Raw genomic sequence first — 24,934 nt, 5'->3', positions numbered from 1 at the left:
CAAAAATTGTGTTTCAGATAAAAAAATCACATACCAATCAACTTTGCCTCTGAATGTCTTATCACAATTCATTCACAAGAACCACTTAATGGAGGTGAGGATAGTGGCACTGGCAGAACGTTGATGGTACTTGTAGTCATGGGTTTGTCATTGTAAAGCACCATCTATTCGACTTGTTATATAACTTCTAAGAATAAATAGCCGTTTGAAAAAAAGAAGAAAATGTTAGATATTGCTAAAATTGCCCTGACATATTCCACACACACAGTTTGATAAATATTTTATTGTTATTCCAGGAAAAGCTTTTAAAGGAATACATAAGCCAGCAATTATGGGAAAGGGATGTCTCCTTCTCTGAGATAGTAGGAATGTCAGCTCTTTGTTGCTAAGGAGAGAAAGGATGGATATACAATGGCATGATAGCTGAAATGTACACACACCCACCAAAAGGGCTGGAGTCCCAAGCAGCACATCTTTCTTTACTTATTAACAGCAGAAACCATGCACAAATATCCTGATGCAGCGTTCTATCTGACTTGAATATATGAGGGACATTCAACCTGTGTGGGGCCATTGCTGTGCTTCTGCCTGTCAATTATCTAAACTCCCACGCAGAAAGCCTTGCTGGAAGAAGGCCTGGTTCCTTGAAACTAATGATCCAGTTGTTAGTACTAGTGCCCAGCTCTAAACTACTAGTTCTGAAATCCATGGACTCAACCCATTTTTGATTAGAAAAATTTAGTCAAATACTCAACATCATTATCTTCTTTAAATTAATTTGGATAAACTGTAGTGCTCCAAGTTATTTCATATTTTTTTTTGTCACCTACCAGTACTATCTTAAATGCTTTCCTTACAGTCAATATAATATATTGAAATATGTGTATGTAATGGATGTTTACATTTTCCTCCTGTAAGAGAGGCTGCTTACCTCATCAAAAAATTACCATGAAAAGTGATCACTGACAGCCAATTATAAGCCATTATAAGAAGCATGCTATTTCTGAAATATTCAAATTATGTGATTTAAAACCTGTTATTCTATTCAAAGGTATCTATGACTATATTTGAGATTACATCTAAAATTTGAAATGATATAGAAATTGCTAGTTTATAAGCCACTCTCCACAGTGTGTAAATAATCTTAAACTCATCAAGAGCAGAGGTATTTTATTAATTGCATTTAATAACATAACTAAAAATTGTGAAAACATCCCCCAAAGCTCTAATTACCCAAAAAAGACAAATAACCCTTAGCATTTTTAAGCCTACATAAAGTCTGCCACAGGAGTTTCTTTCCTTTTTTTAAATGGCCTTTAAATAAATATATGAGTCAGTTTAAAAAGGCATTTACTTGGATTAAAGTGATTATTCTGCCAGAATGTCAGTATAATAAATTGTGGGTGGCAGAAGTTTTAAACGAGGTTAAATTAGAGATTCTAAGTTTATTTATTTATTTTTTACTCACTCTATTGCTGTAATTAGAGAAGCTTTTGGTTGATCTTCAAATTGTGCCTTGTCATGGAATACCATACCTACCTGCTTTTATGATAAGTCCTATGGTGTATTTTCTAAATGACCAGAATGGTGGTATAATCCATATGCATGCATCCAGCTTCCCTCCTGCTACTACTACACACACATCCTTACACTTGTTTCATTTCTTCCACCACCTTTCATCCCTGATACTATACTCTTCCACTTTATTTCAATATCTTCAATGGCAATGACCAAATTATGTTAGTCACAGAGTTTTGTTCCTGGTAAGCTATTTCATAAAAGAACCTAATACACACTGACTTTAAAATCTCTGCTAGTCTATGCTACCTGCACCGAGGACTGAACTAGCTCAATTTCGTAAACAAATATGTTTCACCACCAATAGGTGGTCTTGTAGAATGTGTTTTAAATGATGTAACCTCTTAGAAGAGCTGACCATGTCTCAAGGCATGGGAAGCCTCACCTTCAAGCTGATACCAGCTGAGTAACTGAACTAATGAGCTTCAGGAGACGGATCATCCATAACATAGCTGGGAGAATTCTGCTTGAGTGCCGACAACACTGAAATGGGGCATGATCTCACAGTATATCTCCTCTAAAAGTTCAATACAGCAAAGTAAACAGAAAAAAGTTCCACCTGATAATTTTATGCTAATTATTTAATTGACATTAAAATACTTCAACCATCATGTTTATCTAGTTATCAAGTAAAGATATTAAAAATAAATACATTTTTAAAGGTTCACGATTGACCACTAATGTCTCTACTCTGAAATTAAAATATCAGAGGTTATCAAAACATTTTCGACATTGCATCCTAACGATGAAGATGAAAGCATCAGACCAAAGAGCTCTTATGCTGTTACACTGTGCATATTGTAATATTTATACAGAATTTTTGCTCAGCTCATTAACTTCATTCCATCTACCTCGTGCCACCCCTTAGTAATAGTTTTTTCACTGACTGTATGCATTTTCCACCCACTGCTCTGAGCACAAAAGAATCAAACACCGCACTTGCTGCAGCCTAAATAAAATAGCAGTAGTCTTCACAAAAGGTGAATTTGGAATGACAATCTGCATTCCCAGTTCCTAAACTTCAAAGTAAACACTGATTGTCTTGTGGACAATGCATCGGGGTACACATATTACACGCGTCCCAGTCTTGAACATTTAAGTGTGAAACGAGAGCAACAAATAGGCAAACCTTCCGCAGCAAAGGATGCGGGCTGCAAAGCAAGCCAGCAGCTATGAAGAATTCATGCTTGTTTTACCTACCGGCGTTGTCCATGTCTCAAGAGTGGTGAGGCGAGTTCTGTAGCCTGGCAGCCGGAAAGCCCTGGCTCTTCTGACTAACGAAGCACCCTGTCCTTCTGCTGATTATCAGCCCTTGCTGGCACACTGAGCATACTTCATGCACTGTCTGCAGGAGACACCGCCAGGAAATTTATATCTCCAAGGATGACAAACAGCCATTAGCTCCATTACAGGCTGATTAAGAGGGACTGAGCCTATCAAGTGGGTACTTGAATCCCCTGGGGGTTCCACCTCTGCTCTGAGCTAAGGAGGGGGAAAAAAATCACTGCAATGTTGAATGTGTTGCACATTTCAGGAAAAAAAAGTGCACATGCTATGCAAAACACAGAGCTTTCCAAAAGATGCCAGGGCAAACAGGAGCAGGAAGAGGCATTGGTCATGAAAAGGTAAAAAGGAATATTTTAAAATACAATACATTATCCTTTCCTTGGGGTTAGTCTAAATATGGTTCAGCCTTTATCATTGACATCACTGAATGACTGGGCAACTTTTCAATTTAAAATTTTAAAGTGTTTTGGTTGTTGTTGGGGGAGGAGGCAGGGAGTAGCAGATAAAACATTGAAAAATAAAGACTATCTTTAATATCTCTGTTCGAAATAAATATTAGGAAGTTGAGTATTGCCATTCCATTTTAGTTATGTTCATCATGACTAGTTCTTCTATTTCTGATCAGAATTTCTGCTCACCTATCCTAATAGAGAAATTCAAAGTATGTTCACCAAAGGTCACTAAAAATACAAGAAAGAATTGTCAAAAGAGGTTAGGGGACTCTACAGTCTGTTATAATCTGTGGCTAAAGAAATGTGAAGATCAGGAAAGACTGACTAACACAGAAAGACACTACTTCACTTCTTTTCTTTAATTTGGCTGTGTAAAGACGACTCTCAAAGACATCAAAAACTGCTTACGCTCTCAAGACACAAGGGTGAGCACAGTGCTGGAGAAATCAGGTGCCAGGCCTCGTGGATGTCATGACATTAGATGCTGGGGACAGCACAACTGTTTTCTGCGTTTTCTCAAATATAGTACAAAGATTTATAATGACCTCATAGGACCTACGATAAAATGAATCTGCAGTACAGTTAGGCTCTCCAGGTCTTTTATACCAACAGATTTTTAAAACACAGTTCATAGTGTTATATCCCCAGAGTTGCTAAATTTGAAAGGCAATTTGTTTATTAAGCATTTCTTTATGCCATTGGAATTCCTAGTGACACACCAGTTGCAAATTATTTATAGTCTAGTTTCCCATTGTAACTGCTTCTAGGTTTAAGTATTTTTGTTTTTAATGTAACTTCAAGATTTCCTATAGATATGAGGTTCTTTTATTGTTTAAACAAAACATTTTGTTTATGTCAGTGATAGCTCAGACTATTTGTTTTCCTCAAAGAAAAACTGAATTTTTCAGTGACTTTTAGCCTGAGATTTTTAACCCTGTCATTTCAATTCTGTCACACAATTTTAAAGGTATATCACTCTACGAATTAAAAAAAAAAAATTCTTTGTAGATTTTTTAAAAAATTTGCTTGGATCCCATAAGACTGAAATCACTGTGGTTTCTACACCTCATCTACTTGCCCTGATTAAGACCTGCCAACTATCCAGAGTTAGTGTTATAAGCTCAAAATCTAGGACAAACTAACTATTTTTAAGAAAAAAAAAAAAAAGAGGAGCTAACAGGGAAATAAAGATAACAGAGAGAGAAGATACATCATCAAGACTGAGATTTGGGTAAGGAGTAGCTAAGAAGTCTCATCTATTGGCAGTGCCTATTACCTAATATGAATATATTTATATTAGCTTTGTCCACAGTTCAAAATGTGACTCTGAGTTATTTTTATTACTACCGTTAGTCCTTAAATGACAAATGGATTATGTTCCAAAAGTTCGTTTTATTGGTCGTTCGAAACACACTTTTTTTTCCCTAAATACTGATGGCTTCCAAGGACAGCCCATTAAGCACTCCCTAACTCACAGTGCGATTTGTATAAAATCTAATCTTTACTCACAATTCTAAAATCCAGAAAGTTTTGAAAATTTTGTTGTTTTTTGTAAGTTTGGTTCCAAAATGCATTTAGCATCATAACTTGAAGTGATGTGATGCTATTAAAAATCTTTACTTATCCCACTTAGAGCAAATAATCATGTTTGCTACAGAAATGTTTAATATTATAGGTTCTAAGAATCTTCCCAGACCCTGCTAGGGGTGATTCATAATAAGTAGCATATGGTTTCTATTACCTTTCTAAAATAAAATTCTGAATTCTGAAACACAACTGACTCCAAGGGCTTCAGTTGAAGGACTGTGATCCTTCAGTCCATTTTTGCAATTTAAAATGGTAGATGGCAAGCATTTGTGATGATGGATGTGTTAATCAGCCGGATTAAATCATCCAACATTGTACACATATATGATAATATCACATCATACCCCATAAATATATACAGTTATAATTTGTCAATTTACAATCAAATAAAATGGCAGAAAATAATTCTTAATATTATTTTGTCACAGGATTCCCTTATGTATTTAGGAACTTACCATCTCTCTCCCTTGCCTGCAAATACTTAAACATCTCCACTCAGAGATAAACAAGAAATGGGCAACATAGAAAAATGTCCAGAAATCAGAAAACTAATGTTGACTGACCATTATAAATTAAGCCCTGTACAAAAACTGCATTCATTGCCAAGGACATAACTGCTTCCCATTTCTCTGTATTGGTAACTGGCCCCACCACTGCCCTTCCTCTGTCCCTCCCCAGCATCAGAGGAAGGGCAATGCAACCGTGAAAAAGCACAGTAAGTGGACCATTTTCCTCAAGCTCCAGTGAGAATCCACTCCCTCCCTTGATTTAATTCACACCCACAATTAATATGCTGTAGCTGGGGAATGCCTGGTTATAAAATGTTCACCAGGCCCTTTCCAATGGCCCCAGAGATGCTGTGGGCATGGTACAGGCATCGATAAGCCTAATGTTCTCCATTATGTTTCTAAATATGGGGTTAGTTCCCATTTTTATTAACTTTCCCATGAGTATATACTCAGCTTGCCTAGAATTCGACAAACTTGTTTGAGGTTGGGGTAATTTGGAGCACCTGCATCCAAGTGCCCTCAGTGCAATGCCACCTTCGAAAGAAGGACACAACCCCTGTCTGGGTTTTTTAAGAAAATGTTTGCCTGGGGTTGGTTGCATGTTGTTTAGGATGCCGGGCCTGTCTGGCTGAGGTAGCAACAGCAAGGCTGCTGTGCGTCTTCAAACACATCACCAAGCACATCCTTCTATAAAAAAACCCTATTAGCAACCATCTCTCTCCGTTTTAACAAAGAAGAGGATGTCTTGGCTTCCTTTCTGCTTACTTTTCTTTTTTTTTTCTTTCTTTTTTTTTTTTTTGAGACGGAGTCTTGCTCTGTTGCCTAGGCTGGAGTGCAATGGCACAATCTTGGTTCACTGCAACCTCCACCTCCTGGGTTCAAGCAATTCTCATGCCTCAGTCTCGCGAGTAGCTGGGATTACAGGTGCCCACCACCACGCCTGGCTAATTTTTGTATTTTCAGTACAGATGGGGTTTCACCATGTTGATCGGGCTGGTCTTGAACTCCTGACCGCAGGTGATCCACCTGCCTCTGCCTCCCAAAGTGCTGGGATTACAGGCATGAGCCAGGGCACTGGGTCACACCACTTCTTAACTTTCCTACGAGAATCTCTCACTTGTTGGAAGCACAGAGAAGAACTGATGACAATAGGTGGCAATAATACTCTACCTTTCCTAACTGAAATTTAAGCCCAGGGTGACTAAGGCCAGTTCAGATGGATTCTGTGGAGAACAAGAGCAGAAATACCACTCCAAGTGGCAGAGCGACTCCAAAATCACAGGCTAAAAAGAACATAGTTTTACTTTTAGAGGATGGACTAGGATCCTTTCTTACAACATCAGGCTCTGTTTCTCTAGATGGAGGAGTAAAAGAGTGAACTGCCCACGTAATTAGATTGCTTGGTCCAGTAGATCTCTTGGATACTCAAATGGGCCTATCTGACTATCTCAATCTTTTGAGTTTCTGATTCATCCAGAGAAATAAAGAAGTGCCAGAATATTGACTATCAATGAGAAAACTTGCTCCCTGTTCATTTTGGAACAGATTTCTCTGAAAGTCTCTTCCTTTATTTTTTGAATCAGAGTCTCCCTCTGTCACCAGGCTGGAGTGCAGTGGCATGATCTCTGCTTACTGCACCCTCCGCCTCCCGGGTTCAAGTGATTCTCGAGCCTCAGTCCCCGGGTAGCTGGGGTTATAGGCATCTGTCATCATGTCCAGCTAATTTTTTTGTATCTTTAGTAGAGACAGCATTTCACCATGTTGGTCAGGCTGTCTTGAACTCCTGACCTCAAGTGATCCACCCACCTCGGTCTCCCAAAGTGCTGGGATTACAGGCATGAGCCACCCCGCCCAGCTGAAAATCTCTTCTAAAAACATTTGAGCCACTGCTTTTACAAATACAGCCATCAAATAGTTCTGACAAGCAAAATTCTTGGATATATAACTCTCCAAGGTACGAAACCAAATCCCTGAACTATTAACCGAAAACAGTTCATAGGAGAAAGTTTTGCAACAGATAGTATTTCCAGGAAGATCTGGGCAAGAAACATTATACATTTATCCAATGTTCTACTATGTGGATTTTAGGCCAACGCTTACTTGACACGACTATGTTTTCTATTATGCCAACCATTCTCCTTTTGAAGTTTCTCTTCTGATGTAAAGTGTGGGGAATTTCTTGTCAACATTTGCTTCTCTTCCCTTATTCATGGTCCTTGGAGTGTGCCCGCTGTTCACACTTACCCTATTTTTTTTTTTTTTTTTTTTTTTTTTTTTGAGGCGGAACAGCATACACTGCTCCTTGGCTATAAATTTTTTTCCCTGTTATATTCAAAGTTGAGTCCAATCCCTCTCCCCAACTGCAAAATCCCATGGCAGTAGTCCCTATACCTATTGCAATGGTCCCAAATAAAACCTGCCTTACTGTGCTTTAACAAGTGTCATTGAGTAATTTTTTTAACAGCAAATTGTTGGAGGTAAAGACATTTTTAAATGGCTTCAATTAGTTTAGTTACTTCCACTTTTTTTTTTTTTTTTTTTTTTTTTTTTTTTTTTTTTTTTTTGAGATAGAATCTTGCTCTTGTCACCCAGGCTGGAGTGCAGTGGTGCAATCTTGGCTCATTGCAGCCTCCGTCTCGTGGATTCTAGCAATTCTCCTGTCTCAGCCTCCCGAGTAGCTGGGATTACAGGCATGTGCCACCACACCTGGCTAGTTTTTGTATTTTTAGTAGAGACGGGGTTTTGCCATGTTGGCCAGGCTGTTCTGAAACTCCTAACCACGGGTGATCCACCCACCTCAACCTCCCAAAGTGCTGGGATTACAGGTATGAGCCACTGCACCCAGCCCACACTTAGCCTCTTTAACAACATCTTAATGCAGAGGCTGTGAAACTTTTCTGCACACCCAGATTGCCTGGTCTCTGGACCTCACATGAGGTGACATCCATCAGACACAGTCTTCTGATAAGTTTGGACATTTGGCCAAGGTGGTTTGGTGAATCCATACTTGGACAACACCCCACTGCTCCAAACACATAGCAATGATAGATAAAATATTAAATAGGTAAATCACAGCTAGGCCCAAAAAGCTAGTTGATCATTTCCATGAATGAGAAAGGAACCAAAAGCTAAAGGCAGTGGGTGAGGCTTCTGCAGTGTCCTGCTGTACCCAAGGGACAAAAGCAGAAGTCAAGGCCAGATGTGCAGCTCCTATGTAGTAATGGCTCTAAAAGAACTCCACATGAGAAAGGAGCAGTCAGAGTCAGGCTCTGCTGGAATGGAGAGCCCTGGTTCAAGAAATGAGGTTGGAAAAACAAATGGTTGCTGTCTTAGCTCCAGGAGCCATGGCTTTATAAAGCCTTGAGGGGCAGGGAGAGGATAAGTGTTCATAATCAATAATTAACTAAGCTTCATATGGGTCCCTAAATAGTGGATGGGCAATATGCCCTCAAAACTGAGCAGAAACTTCCTCAACATGTCATTAGAAAACCTGACAAGATGGGAGAGTTAGAGAGACAAGGTGGAGGTGACTTCAAAACCATAAAACTATTAGGGAAGGGGAGAGCGAGAGTGAAAACAAAACCAAAGGAACTAGCGTTAGGTAGCACAATGAGGTGACTATAGTTAACAATCACATTTTACATTTCAAAATAACGAAAAGAGTGCAATTGGAATGTTCCTAACATAAAAAATGAAAAATGCTTGAGGCAATGAATATCTCTATTACTTTGATTTGATCATTACAAGTTGTATGATTGCATCAAAATATCAGATGTAATCCATATGTGTAATTATTATGTATCAATAATAATTAAAAATTAAAACAACAAACAAGCAAACAAACAAAGAAGACCTTCCACTGAAAATGAAGGCATGAGTTGAATTCCAAAATATTTTAAGACTGCTAATACATAAAAAGCCCGGGAATGTATTTCTCTTACAGTAACAATGCAGAAGAATGAGAGAAAACAAAGGCTCATCTGGGACCCAGGAGTCCACATGGATGGCACTTACTCAGCAATGAACCTCAGAGTGAACGCCCTGGTGGCTGGAAAACTGAAAAGCCTATCTCCATGAAAAGCATAAAAAGAACTCTGCCAAAGTCATAGAGAGAGGGTTCCCCAATGTATGAAGTATGTTTAGCTTTTCTAATAAAACCAGTTAACCCAAGAGTGCCTAGGAAGCAAATTCTGACATCTAAATGAGATTTCTTAGGTGTCAGTCTAGTGTGCCTTAGCCCCAGCATTGTACTCCTACAAAACCCTGCAAGCAGCCCTCTGAGAAGGAGGCTCAGCATTGGCCTGGCCCTGCAAAAATATGTTGGGGAAGCTCTGGCCATTGCAGTGAAAATCAGTTCATCAGACTCTTTGACCAGCAACCTGTACAGATCTAAAGGCCATCCCAAGACGGCCTTTTTTTCCCAGAAGATTCTGATTTTCTCAACGAAGATTCTGGGCTTTCTTCCTTCTCTTCCAGAATTGGAACCCAGAACTGACACCTATATCTGAATCTCAGGCCAGAGACCACAGTAGCAGCTTTTTTGAACATTGACTATTTACCAGGCATGGTGCCTAATACTTTCTTTATGCATTTATTTCATTTAAACCTAACGGCAAGAATGAGTTTGGTACTATTATTATTCCCATTTTATAGGTAAAGAAACTAAGGCTTGGAGAGCTTAAGAAATGTGCCTCAAGATGCACAAATGATAGATCTGGATTCAAACTCAAGTCATTTGTATTGTAGCATGTTCATGTGTCATCTCTTCATTGTATAATATTTACCAGGAATGGCCAGGCTCAAGGTATAGGCCCAACTTCTTTTTATAGAATCTAATTTTACTGAACTCCTAATTTCAGTGCAAAAGCATAATTTCTTTTAAAGCTTCAGGCTTCTGTCTCAATTTGACTAATGAAATGTTTAAAGCTATTCTTTTGCCTTGGCAAAACTAAACAAAACAATCACTTCGCCCTCAATAGCACTCAATAGTCTTGGTATGAAAATAAACATGGTAGAATTTCTGCCTGTAAAAGGCATTGAGATACGGGCCTCTTTCTAAATTCCAGGAGATGGCTGCATTTAAAAAATTATTTCTGAAGGAAGACTAAATTATAAATCTGTAAATCAAAGCAGAGTGATATATGATTACCACTGTTTAGCTCAATCTATTTATCACTTCAAGGATTTTAAAAAATACATATACTTTATTATGGCCAATGCTCAAAAAAATTATTGAGTTGGCAGCAATGCCACCAGGTCACTGGAATGCAGAGGAAGGCATCCGTTTGGCATGGTGTTGACTATTGGCAACTAAGGACTTCTGACCATATCGATCAGCCAAAAGGGTAACCTGTTGCTTAAAGGGCAGTTACAGCTGCTTATGGATGAATCTATTGTTACAAAACCAGCAAATAAAGGAAAAAACTGGTTCAGAGAAGCTGCTCCAGGAATATGCAACTTGCACAAGTTCTCTCCACAAGCTATCAGTTAGTTGGAAGTATGATGGGTACCCATCCTAACAAGATGGCAAGTTCCCCTCCAATGACGTGGTTGGCAGGCTCGTGCTGGCTGGACTGGGGGCAGCCTGCTATCCATACTCAAAAAGGTGATTCTCTCTAGTAGACTTTAAGAAAGGGTCAGACTACTGTTTTCTCAGATGAGCAATCATGAGCTGCCAACTGGTAGTCTAATCAAATCCAGCCCACTGACATGATCATTTGGCTAGGCCAAACCTTGAAAGCTTTAGATAAGGCATCTGTTCTGAGTTTGCCAAAGTTTCCACCACTCCCAATTGTCTCACATTGAGCTACACACACTTACATGGCCTGCCTGGCTCTTGAAAGCATTTGTGCCCAAGTCTGCAGAATGGACTGCTGACCTCTCAAATCCCTTGCAGACTCATGATTCTATAAAGAAAGGGTGGTAATATCTTAATACAGCATAGAAAGGGGGAGAGGTTCTGGATCTTAATGAGCTGTTCTTATAGGCTGGCAAGGGAAGTACCCTTTGCAACTCACAAAATTTCCTTCATAGGCTGTTTGGGATTCATCAAACAAGTATTCTAGGCTCTGCTTGATTTAAATTTAAATTAATAAGCATTTCCTTAGTAATAAGACATTTGTTAAGTTGGGTTACTTCTTATCAAATATGTATTGATTGCTTCCATGAAAGATGTAGAAATCTTGTCAAGGTCTTCCTCATAGCTCCTAGAACACTGCTGAGTGCTCAACAATTGTTGTTTTTAGAATGAATACATGACCAGATAAGTGATGGATGAATCAATAAACAGTGTAGTCCAGGCAGAGCCAAAATTCCTAAAAGTGCCTAAAAAGCATGTGTTACTTTTTTCTCTCATGAATCAATTTCTGCCTGATCTCCTTAAACAGCCTAATGAAAGTTTAGTTTTCTCCTACCAAAGTATACTTGCCATCTAGTAGTTTTATTTTTTTTTAAGGTATTAACACATAGGCTTCAGATTAATTGGGAGAATGATTCTTTTTCACCATTGTGCTTTTATCTCCTTATCCAGGCATTCATTGAGAAAAGAATTGGAGGTGACCCCAATCTTTCAGATCAGCTTAAGACACCTAGAGAAAAGTGCTGAGTACCTAGAGGGTCATCAATAAATGCCTGACTGATTTAACTGGGGACTCAGCTCCCTGACTCCTCCCACTACCATCATTGTTCTAAAAGAGTCAGGGGTGAGATGTTATCTAAGTTTAATTACAAAGGACTAATCTGCTATGTTTACTATTCACGCCACTAAACCTAGAACAGATAACAGAAAGCATTAATGCCAGCCATTTAAATGGCTCTAGATGGACTTGTCAGGACCACAGCAAACATTTAGCTAGTCTTTGAGACATAAAGTCCAGTGATTCCTCCATGGGGGTTATAAAAAATTCCTGGGAGCCATAAAAAAAAGGAGATAAAACATCTGTATCTGATATGAAGGACAAAGCCAGGAAAGGGACTGGACAACAGTCAAGGTTAACCAGGTTCTAACATAACCACAGGGACAGGGGCCAGGAAGCGGAAGCCGTGTGGTTGTTCTTAGAGAAGTGCTTTGCCATCAGATGACTGTGATCTCTCCCTGGCTCAGACTTTTGCTTTTACTTTCCTTTCCTATTGTCTTTTCATCAGTGTTAGTTTCCTGTTGCTACTGTAACAAATTACCACCAATTTAGTGGATTAAAACAGCCCAAATTTACTCTGATGGTTCTGGGTCAGAAATCTAAAATTAGTCTTATCTTATAGGGCTCAAATCAAGGTGTTCTGAAGGGCTGCATTCCTCCTGGAGGCTCTGGCTTGGTCTCTTCCACCTCCTAGGCTCAGTTGCATTCCTTGGTTACAGCCTCATTGCTCCAAAATTTGCCTTCATCATCACATTGCCTTCACCTCTTTGACCTTCTTGTCCCTCTGATAAGGACTCCTGTGATTACACTGAGCCCAGCCCAAAAATCTAGGATCATTTCTCTCAGGATCATTAAGTCAACATCCTTAATGTCTTCACATCTGCAAAGTCCTTTTTGCCATGTAAAGTAACATATTCACAGGTTTAAGGGGTTAAGATGTGGTTCTTTTGCTTTTTTTTTGGGGGGGGGGCACCTTCCTCGACCTCCTATATCATCACTGTCTTAGCAAACTACATGTCACCAAGTCATCTTAATTAAAGTTCCCTCTCCCCAGGAGCAGGCTTAGAAACAGGCAAAGCCCCCACTGCTGCTTCCATAGGTGCACCTGAGGTCTTGCGTGCTGAGTAACAGGTAGAAAATATGGCAGGTAGTAGGAGGAGCAACAGGAAGGGCACCAGTGGTGGGCTTTGAGCAGGTAATGGAAGGGAATTTTGCAGGATAAAATAGTAGAGAAATTATAAAAAAAGAATGTCAATACAATGGACCTGGGGTATTTCCAGTAATCTAGCTCTGTATGGCATTTCAAAGTCTGGGTCCAGCATGTTCAGTGGCTTAAATGAAAAATTGTTTAGGTCATTGCTGAATAAAGACTTTGAAAACCTCAATGCTAGAACACAAATGGAACCATGTGTTGTTTGAAGGGGAATGGGGGAATCAAATCTCCTTAATCCCTTTATCACTGGCTCCCATCAGGAAAAACAGATAGCAGAAGAGGAATCCAACACCCCGGAAAAATTACAACTGAACTCTGCAAAGATGACATATGTAATACACCTTATTCCAAACATGTTTGCTCACATTTGGCATGTGGGTTGTGGAGAGTAGGGATTTCACTTTATTTGTACGATGGTCTGTGGGTAGAGGATGATATTTGGAATAAAAGAAATCACCTTTAATCATTTAACGAACATGCATGAGGTCTTTACCACTTACCTGGAAGCCAGTACTATGTTTCTGTACAAATGCTCAAGGCGAAAAAGCAAAACCACTGAGATACCCTAGACCACATCAATATTCCTTCAAGGGAGGGACAGCAAGCAGCTCACGAATGGTATATCTTTCATTTCTTGGAGACTAGGTTGAGCAACTGTCTTCCTGGAAGTCATTCCTGTCCCTCCCTACAATGGGTTTTCCCGAGAGAATGTGTTCTTCCACAGTATGGAGCGTGAGAACACAGAGGGGAAAATACATGCCAAGGGTAGAAAGATCCAGAGTGTAGAGCAGAAGAATGTGACCTTGATATGCATACTGGGAGCAGAAACGCAGGAGGGAAGGAGGCAGGAGGGCTCTGCTGGCAGCAATAGGGCTGTTGCAAGACACAGGCAGAAGGCAGAGGGGGCCGCCGGCCAGCAAGGAAGTTCACAGGACTTTCAGCAAGGGCTGCAGAGTCCTAGCAACAGCCTCAGAGTTGGATGCCATGATTCTTTTTATTTTTATTTTTATTTTTATTTTTATTTTTTGAGATGAGGTCTCACTCTGTCACTCAAGCTGGAATGCTGTGGCACGATCACAGTTCACTGCAACCTCAAACTCCTGGGCTTAAGGGATCCTCCTGCCTTAGCCTCCCAAGTAGCTGGGACTACCGTCACACAACCACCACAGCCAGCTAACTTTTTTATTTTTAGTAAAGATGGGGTCTCACTATGTTGCCCAGGCTGATCTCAAACTACTAGGCTCACGTGATCCTCCCACCTTGGCACCCCATAATGCTGGGATTACAGGCATGAGCCCCAGTGCCCGGCCTGCTGCTGTGATTCTTACACAGAGTTTTGGTGTTTTCAAAAACATTCACTTGCCATAAACCTACTATATTATCCACTCAAAAATATTGGCTGTTAAGCATTTATTACTTAATACCCTGCTAACAATCTGGGGATGCAAATATAAGTAAGAGTGTGTCTCTCCTAATGCAGTTCAGGTAAATGTGAGCCTCAATAACATGATCACCACCAAGGAATAAACCTTCTGAGAAGGGATGACCCGCTTTAGCTGCTCCCAACTTGGAAAACAGAACATGTGCTAGAAAGACACCAAATGAAGACCTAGAGGAATAAAGGGACTCACAGACCTGACTTGCTGGGGACAACAAAAGTATTTTCCATGGTGAGTTTTGCAGGCCTGAGGATCAAGATTCAATAAACATGTGAATAGTGCTATAAAATATCTGTAATTCATTTGAGATCGTTAAGTTGCTTAATAAGCATAATGATTAGTAAATTATCTAAATTTATAGAATCTCCACAAACTGAGTCATTCTCATGTATTCTCTTATTCTTTAAAGTACTATTTTAAGAGCCTCCAGTAGATAGTGCTTATACAAGAAATAGTTTGAACCATAGAAAAACTAAAAAGGAACAAACTTTTCCCTAAGTGACTCTACCTGTAACCCACCCACTCAGTAGACAGGAAGGGTGAAGGAAAAGGTTACAGGATTAATGTTAAAATAGCACCATCAGCATGTAATGATTCACCAGTGTGTTTATCTTTGGAAAGCTAAATTAAGTAAAACCTTCTGGTAACATTCTTTATTTTTATTCTAACAGCATTTTTTTCTGTCTTTAAAAACAACAACAAAACCACCTCTAGTCCTCTTCATGAAAGCTTTCACTGGGTACTGGAACTAATGTAGGACTCTGTTCCCTTGAAATTTGGATACAATTTTAAATTTGTCATTTAAAATATGGCTATTGAAATAACATACATGGCATGGAACTTCAAGTGAGCATCGATTTATCAAGACACACCTTATAGCTTGCTCTTGAAAGTCTGAATTAAAAATATCTTAGCTCATCAGTCATTTGAGTCTGGAAACATTTAAATAATTAAGCTCCAAATGCATTTAGCACTACAGAATTCTCATGACCCAGGCCTTACCTGCCCTGCTTCAACAGAGTTGAAAAACTTCCCTGGAGCCAAGTAAATGTGGCCCAAAGCTCTGCATTTTGGTCAAATGCTGGAAATAAAGTTACCTTTACTGTTAAATAGCTAGAAAATCAGAAACCTGCCATGTACACTTCTCCCTTTACCTAATTAGCCTTTAGTGTGTCATTTGACATACTTACCTTTGTTCATATATATTTTAGTGCCCACCCTCTAATTGGACTTATTAATAAGCAAAATCTTTTCTTGTCCATCTATATTTTGAATCAAATGCGTCACACCTTATGAAGGTGTCTAAATTTGTTCTTACTATAAGAATCTAAAATTGTCTTGCTTCTAAAACCTGGTTTGAAGATATAACAGAAAAAGACCGATTTTAGGAAGCTGTATGTTATTCATAAAATCATTATGTAACAGTCTTCATTTCAGAGCTTCCCTCAGCTGATGTGTTTATACAAAGGAGCTCTGCTAAAACAAGCTGATTAGAACAAGAGGGCCCCTATGATGTCAAACATCCCCACAGACCTGACTCACCCCACCTGACAGCAACGGCAGCCAGCAATTCTGACCTGGTTAATGAGAGCAAAACAGGGCCAAGCACTTGGTAGCGGCTCCAACCCAGTCTCTGTAGCTCAGGCTGTTGGTTGCAGATCCATGGACGGCAAACTCTGGAGGAAGCCCATGTACGACTGACTAGGTGTAGGCCAAGGCCAGCACCGAGGCAGAAGCGTGGGCTTGCTCCCTGGACCATAATCAGATCAGGGGAATTCCCTACGTCACTTCCCCTCCAGTAGCAGCAATACCATTTTCATTCAGTAGAGGAGGAGTGGCGCTCAATCTCCACCAACCACTGTAGATTGTTTCCATATTCCACCAGAATACTTTCATTGGTTCTCAACACAAGTAATTTAGCCTTTAATGGTTTTTCAGGTGAACAGCTGTCAAACACACTATTTTACTGAACAAATTCATTCCACTGACACTCACTGAGCACTGGCATAAGCCAGGCATTGGGCAGAGCGGTAGGGACTCAACAGTGATCAAGACCCTGATCTGAGACGTCATAGTGTGGCGGGGGGATAATACAAATGCAGTGTCAATGGTTTTCCTTCATAGTACAGGTCAATTGTCCCTTATTCAAAATGTTTGGGACCAGACATAATGAGATCTCTTGGGGATGGGACCCAAGTCTAAACAGGAAATTCATTTATGTTTCATATACACCTTATACCTGTAGCCTGATGGTAATTTTATTCAACATTTTTAATAGTTTTGTGCATGAAACAAAGTTTGTGTACATTGAACCGTCTGAAAACAATGGTATCACTATTTCATACCGGTTCTCGAAAAGTTTCAGATTTTGGAGCATTTCACATTTCAGATTTTCAGATCAGGGATGCTCAATCTGTAACATGGATAAAAACAGACAAGTGGAATATTCTTTTAAAAAACTAGGGCTACTTTAGAGCCTTACATCCACAGTAGGGACAGCAGAGAAAAAGTATGCATTAGAATATTGTCAAATACAAGAGCATGGAGAAATGGTTGCTATTATCATAGAACTTGTATGTCACGTTTGTGTTTTTGAAGTGAGATAACATAGAGGAAGTTGTTCCGTACAGGACCTAACACATCCACTAGCTCCCTATAAGCTCCTCGTGGGCATTCAATGTTTAAATGAATCAATAATTTAATCAGATAATGTGGGAATCATCTTATAAACATTTCAGTGATCTACATTTATAGATCTTCTAGCTCTGAAGATAAACAAAATTCTAAAGAACTTCTATAGGACTTCTATAGATAAAATTAGGTTTTACTTAAATTGCTTAACCAAAATTTCTATCATTTGGCTTTTGAATGAATGTTCATTCAAGATATAAAAAGAATATGTACACTTAACCCCAAAATAAACTTGCTGTGCTGTTAATGCTGAACTAAGAGTCTCTCCTGTAACTATCTGAAGCAGAAATGAAGATACGCCAATAATCTCCAAGAAACATCCTTCCAGTTTCAACTGAGATACCTTTTGTCTAGAAAGTCTTCTCTGGCCTACCGAGACCAGTTAGACATCCCCTGTGTTTCCTCCTTGAGATCCTCACCTTCCATCACCCCAACACTTACCCACTTACCATAGGGCATAGCAACTGTACGGCCACTGCTCTGCAGCCCCCACAGGACTTCCAATGAGGACAGGGCCATAATTTGCTTTGAATTCCCAGCATCTAATACACAACCACACAACCTGATGCCTAGCAGATGTTCAATAAATACCTGTTCAATGAGTTTAGATGTGAAATGGAATTTTTCCTTTCAAATAGATAATCTCATGGGGGTTCTTTTTTTGTTTTGTTTTGTTTTTCTTGAGGCAGGGTCTTGCTCTGTCACCCAGGCCAGAGTACAGGTGCAGTGGCATGATCTCAGCTTACTGTAGTATCTACTTTCCAGGCTCAAGTGATCCTCCCACCTCACTCTCACGAGTAGCTGGGACTATAGTTGTGTGTCACCATGCCTGGCTTTATTTATTTATTTATTTATTTAGAGACGGAGTCTTGCTCTGTCGCCCAGGCTGGAGGGCAGTGGCTCAATCTCGGCTCACTGCAAACTCCGCTTCCTGGGTTCACGCCATTCTCCTGCCTCCCGTAGCTGGGACTACGGGTGCCCACCACCACGCCTGGCTAATTGTTTGTGTTTTTAGTAGAGACAGGGTTTCACCGTGTTAGCCAGGATGGTCTTGATATCCTGACCTCGTGATCCGCCCACCTCGGCCTCCCAAAGTGCTGGGATTACTGGCGTGAGCCACTGCGCCTGGCCTTTTTATTTTTTGTAGAGACAGGGATTTGCCATTTTGCAGCCTGGGTCTCAAACTCCTAGGCTCAAGTAATCTGCTCGCCTTGGCCTCCCGAAGTGCTGGGATTACAGGCATAAACCACTGTGCCCAGCCCAAGGTCGGGATTCTTAATAATAGCTAATTTGTGTAATGTAGACAACGAATTTGGAATGAATTGGGGATGGAACCCAAGTCTAAGTAGGAAATTCATTTATGCTTCATATATGCATAGCCTAAACATAAGCCCTAAAAATGGCTTTATAGATGAGATGGACAGACAGAGGGAAGGACATTACTAGGTTAATGGAAAGAGCATTAAAAAAATGACCGGAAAGAGGATGAGTGACCAAATCAAGGGAATGGCCCCTATGGAGTATTAGTCGATGTGAATAGCGCCCCCTGGAGCACAAGTCCTAGTGTGACTGGGATATCTTGGAATTAGGATTTTACCAAGGCTTTGAATGGAAAAATCTCAGTTAATTGGGGTTACCTACCTCTTCTTATGTTTACCTTTTGTGGCATTGGGTAAAGCTCTAGAAAACTTACTAAACAATAGCAAACATGTAGGGGATTTGAATGGAGAGGATGGTTCATCTTATCATTGGTGTTATCCAAGCCTGCCCATTACATTTGTAGGGACTGGGGCAAGTGCACAAATGGAAGCCCCCATCCCATATGCCTGAATATTTAAAAGCTGTAAATCAAGCTAACAAACTATTAGTTACCATATGTTCTATCCTCCAACCTTAACCAATACACTTTCATAATGATCTGGAACATGGTGGCACTGAGAGAGTTGCCTTCTGGCCTGAAGCGCCCACTCCTCTGAGCACCCCCAGGTCTGTCCCATTGTGTCAGAGTCTGCATGCACCTCTCATATCCAGAAATGCACTTCTGTCAACACACCCCACAAACAGTCATGCCCCGGCTAAGTCTCATGTCTAGGAAGACCAGAAGTAAATCTGCCTTCAATCTCCTAAAAAATAGATCTAGGGAAGTGGCCCAGGAAAACCTGGAAGTGGACAAATTCCCTGTTTGGGCCAGGAATTCTAAGGCCTAAAGTAACCAAAATATGGCATAGGAAAGGACATCTGGGATCCAGGTGGCTCCACATTCCCTGCCCTGGGAGAGATGGATAATTGGAAGAGGCCAAGGTGGCGCCCAGAGCAGGGAGGCCCCTTATGTCCACGTCAGTGCAGCATTGGGATCGTCATCTATCGCCACTGGAATTCTCTGAGATGTCCTCAATCCCCTTTGGTCTTCACAGCCCTAGGCAACAGGTTCACGGAGGTCACTGTTGTGTCATGCCTCCTTCCTGAATTCACAGCCATCACAGGTCTGCAGCCTCTCTGGGCTGTGTTCATGCTGCTCTTAGAAACATTCTGCTGCTGTCATGTAACCCCAGGCTGGGAAAAGACCACCTTAGTGCCCTCCTGGTCTCACATGCTCTTTCTCTGCTCCTGTGCCAAACTGTGGAATAGGGAACTTGGTGACACTCTCCTTGGCCACCTACCTGGAACACCTAGAGAAAAACAGAAAGTTTCTTTCTCAACATGCTTGATGCACGGTCATTCCAGAGTGTCCTAAATGTACCCTGGAATGGCCCACCTCCATGCTTATCTCTAAAGAATTATTCCCAGTCTTTTCTCTTATGCCTGGCCTACACTTTTGAAATTCAAAAATCAGGAGCCGACTTCATTGTTCTCTGCCTTCAGCTCTGTCACGCTTTCCTAAGCAAATGAATGTGGAATGTCTCAGCTGATGGGGCAAATGGAAGCATCATAAGGCACAAAGAATTACAGAGAAAAAAAAACCGGCTAATATTTCAAAACATTGTCTCAAATACTTACATAAAATTATCATAAGGAATGCTGTCCTTTTTATACAAGCACAATTCCACTTAGCCCACTGTCAGTAGGATACACACATTGAGTTTTCATGGTAGTGGGTATGGATTTGTTCTGCTTCATTTGTGGTCTCAGTCAGTCTACCTTGTGACATGCAGCATGTGCTGGCAAGATTGTCACTGGGGTGGGGAATGGGCTGAGGCCATACAACAGGGCAAAATTAATCCATCCACAGGAAGGCATCATAATAGACCCTTCAATGGAAGGGTCTAGAGGCCTGAACTTCCTTACCACAGAAATTCAGCTACTAAGACATAAGGACTTTTCTTTCTTAGATCTTCAGATATAACATCTAAGACGGCGTGTTCCTGTACATAGAGAGATAGAAAGAAAGAAAGCCATTGAACTCCTGGAGTGATATTTAAACCTAAAAATTTCGCTGAATGGTGTTCGTTTGGTGTTTTCTTCCTTTCTGTTTTTCAGTAGCACCCACTTGTGATCCCAAATGCCTAATTACTGTTCAATCTAGGATGCTGTAATTAGCTTTCTAACACTGATCTTACATTAAGTCATGTAAACAGCATGGAGGAGGTGAAATGCTATGTTCCTCCTGATGAGTGTCTTAAAATAACAGATTTAAGCAACCACAGGCTGACAGACATTTTCTGTAAAAGCACATTTGAAGTCACAGACTGACATTCTCCTCTGAACAATTCCAGAAACTCATTAGGCCTTGCATGAAATTCTGCAATGTTTTTATGAATGTGGGTCCTCCAGCTTCATGGTGGTGAATTCCTAAAATTCATCTGCAGCACATGAAAAGTTTTACTGACTGGAAGACCAAATATGGGGCAAATACCAAACAAAAATCCATTTTATAAAAATACGTAGATTTTAATGAATGTAAGACCACCTAAAATTCCAATCTTACATAAATCAAATTTATTTTTAAGTAAGTGAACTTTTCTTCTATCACTAAGAACCAGTAAACTAACAAATTTTAAACTCTACTACCCTGAGTTTTAATTGCTGAGCACAGGGTTTTTGTGACTGTAATATTCTGTAATAAATTCAACCTGGGCATGATCCTTATATTTTTAGACACATTGCTGGGTTAGGTTACATTTTGTTTAGGAATTTGCCATCTACCTTGATAACTGAGATTAGTCTGCCATTTTCCCTTCTCCTATTATCCTTGCCTGGTTCTAGAATGAGCTGCGATGTGTGTCGTCATTTTCTGTAATATGAAATAGTTTGCATAAGATCAGTGCCATGGACTGAATTGTGTCCCCTCCCCTAAATTTATATGTCGAAGCCCTGACTTCCAGGACCTTGAAATGTGACTATATTTGGAGACAGGGCCTTTAAAAGAGATGATGGCATTAAAATGAGGCTGTTAGAGTAGGCCCCACTCCAATCTGACTGGTGTTCATATAAGAAGAGGAAATTCGGACACAGAGACACCAGAAGTGAATACACAGAGAAAAGACCACCTGAGGATACAAGATGGCAGCTGTATTAGTCTGTTCTCACATTGCTAGAAAGAACTACCTGAGACGGGGTAATTTATAAAGAAAAAAGGTTTCCTTGGCTCATGGTTCCACAGGGTGTACAGGAAGCATGACTAGGGAGGCCTCAGGAAACTTGCAATCACGGCAAAAGACAAAGAGGAAGCAGGTACGTCTTACATAGCTGGAGCAGGAGGAGGAGAGGAAAGGGGGAGGTGCTACACACTTTTAAACAACCAGATCTTGCGAGAAGTCACTCACTATCATGAGAACAGCAAGGGGGAAATCCACCCCCATGATCCAATCACCTCCCACCAGCCCCCTCCTCCAACACTGGGGATTACAACTGGACATTCAGGTGGGACACAAATCCAAACCATGTCAGCAGTCATCTGCAAGCCAAGGAGAGGTACCTAGGAAGAGACCATACCTGCTAACACCTTGATCTTGGACTTCCAGCCTCCAGAGCTGTGAGAAAATAAATTTCTGTTATTTAAGCCACCCAATCTGTGGCATTTTGTTATGGCAGCTCTAGCGAACTCATAGGGTAAGAATGATTTATTCCTTGAAGGTTGAATTGAACTCATAAAATCTTCAGAGTCTTATGAAGCATTTTGATCGTTGATTCAAATTAGCTAATAGTTACAGGTCTTTTTAATTTTTTATTTTGTCATAAGCCAGTTTCAGTAAGCTATATTTTTTAGGAATATGTACATTTCATCTGTTTTTAAATTTATAGATATCAAATTGTTTATAATATCTTCTTGCTGCCTTTTAATCTCTACAACTTCTACAGGTATGTTCCTTTTTATTTCTAATTTTTTTTTGTGCTTTCTTCTCTCTTATAGATATTCCCAGGTGTGTCATTTTCATCAGTCTTTTCATAGAACTGACTTTTAGTTTCGTTGATCCTCATATATTTGTTTTCTATTTCATGAACTCTTACATTTATCTTTATTACATTCTTCCTGCTTTCTTTGGGTAGATTCTGAGAAAACTTTACTCTCAGGACTGACATTTGGGACATCTGGTTTTCAAACTCTGCTCTGCAAGACCCTAGTGACACTCTGGTGGTGTCTCAGAGGTTTATGTGGAGAGTCACTCACACACTTTGAGAATGTTCAGATCTTTTAATCAAAGCAGCTCTACTTTGATCAGTTTTGCATGTTGGGCTTCTGTAAAATTTGGGGAAAAAAATGGTTCCATTTTCTAAAAAGAAAATGTTTTCAAAAATTTGAAGATGATTGAATGACCAGGCCAATGAGGTTTGTTTCTCCGATATCATAACGTTTAGTACTCATAGACACTCATATTTCTACTCACAACATAGTGGAGTTGCTAAGTACCACCTTATAGCTAGGGAAAATCTTTCCGTATTTGTCAATGCCAGAACCCTCTTAAATTGGGATTCTGTAATTCTGTCTACTTGTGTAGGATCAATGATCTTAAGTATAAAAAGACTTTAGAAGATCTTTCACTGCCAGTAATATTTAGAATTTGTGCTGAGCATTAGACAAATATATTTTATTTTATTTTATTTTATTTTATTTTATTTTATTTCTGAGACAGAGTTTCGCTCTTGTTGTCAGGTTGGAGTGCAATGGTGTGATCTCGACTCACTGCAAACTCCCCCTCCTGGGTTCAAGCGATTCTTTTGCTTCAGCCTCTCAAGTAGCTGGGATTACAGGCATGTGCCACCACGCCCGGCTGATTTTGTATTTTTAGTAGAGACAGGGTTTCTCCATGGTGGTCAGGCTGGTCTCTAACTCCCGACCACAGGTGATCCACCCATCTCGGCCTCCCAAAGTGCTGGGATTACAGGTATGAGGCACCGCGCCCGGCCAATATTTTACTTTTAATGACCCTTCAGGTGGAGTTCCCATGGGATGGATGAAAGAATAGTGAGGCTCAATTTCAAAACAGAAAACTCTTATCTTTAAATATCTCACTCATTTTTTGAATATGACCACAAAAAAAGTATCTCACCTTTTTTCTCAACAATCTCTGGACCTAATCATTCCATTTGCCCCAAGAATACTCACTGGCAGTGCTTGTGGCTGCAGTGTTTGCTCCAAGATAACTCTGTCACTAAATATCTTGCTTGTATTATTATTATTGCACTGCTCTAGTATATTGACTTTGGAAATAAAAGACATTATTCTATTTATAACAGTCTGTTTTTAGTAGTGGTATTTCCATTTACAAAATGTAGTAATTCTCGATTGCTGAAAATGTCAAATCCTAGAAAACGTAGCATTCTCATGTCTATGCCTGATGTTAACATCATTCTCGAACAGTTGTTGGCCGAATATTCATTTGATGAATCTAGTTCTTCCAAAATAGATTATTCTGATGATTCAGATGATTCTGATGTTAGTTCTGTCTAGAAATAACTCCAAGAACAGTTTTTATATTCTATGTTCAGATTGAAAATCAGGAGATTTGCTTCAGCCTCAAAGAGCGTGTTTATGTAAAATTAAATGAACACTGGCAGTGAGCTGCACCTTTTTTTCCTAAACAGGAAAAGGGTTAATCTAATCTTACATGAGGAGCTAACAGACTTTCGACACAGTTATTCCATTATAGTTCACTGCCACAAACCATTTCATGTTACTGAGAGGTAAGTTACAAATAACATCAGATTGTCTTTATTAATATAAAACTTTGGACAACATAATGCGGTAGGAGGTGGGACTCGACTCCAAAGTCTGGGGCTTGAACACTGGACCAGATTGAGGACTAGCTAAAATAGGGCAGGGCAGAGGCAGTTTTCAATTAGACATTCCCACCAGTGTACCATGTCAGTTTACCATTACCATGGCAACACCTGGGAGTTACCACCCCTTTTCATGGCAGTGACCCAATGACCCTGGAGTTATTACCTCTTCCCTAGGAATTTCTGTATAAACTGCCCTTTAATCTGCATGCAATTAAAACTGGGTATAAATACGACTGCAGAACTGTTCTGGGCTGCTACTTTGCCTGCTGGGTAGCCTGCTCTGCAGCAGCAGTCCCAGAGCTGAAACACTGCCTCTCCAATA

The 24,934-nt window shown here is 40.1% G+C and overlaps 1 protein-coding gene across 6 annotated transcripts in view; it reads right to left on the bottom strand.

Moving 5' to 3' along the window:
• Positions 1-24,934, bottom strand: part of PHACTR2 (phosphatase and actin regulator 2) — a 301,180-nt gene that overhangs the window by 226,668 nt on the left and 49,578 nt on the right. The window contains exon 1 of one of the 6 annotated variants that reach the window (XM_008006803.3): positions 2,779-2,857. The exons of the other annotated variants lie outside the window; for them this stretch is intronic. Within the exon in view, the coding sequence (XP_008004994.3) occupies positions 2,779-2,791 (13 nt within the window). The 5' untranslated portion in view covers positions 2,792-2,857. Of the gene's footprint in view, positions 1-2,778; positions 2,858-24,934 lie in introns of those variants that run through there. 6 annotated transcript variants of the gene reach the window in all.

Source organism: Chlorocebus sabaeus, chromosome 13 (assembly GCF_047675955.1).
Source record: "Chlorocebus sabaeus isolate Y175 chromosome 13, mChlSab1.0.hap1, whole genome shotgun sequence".
Taxonomy (NCBI): Eukaryota; Metazoa; Chordata; class Mammalia; order Primates; family Cercopithecidae; genus Chlorocebus; species Chlorocebus sabaeus.
The sequence above is the reverse complement of the archived record's forward strand: the minus strand, read 5'-3'. Positions and strand labels throughout refer to the sequence as shown.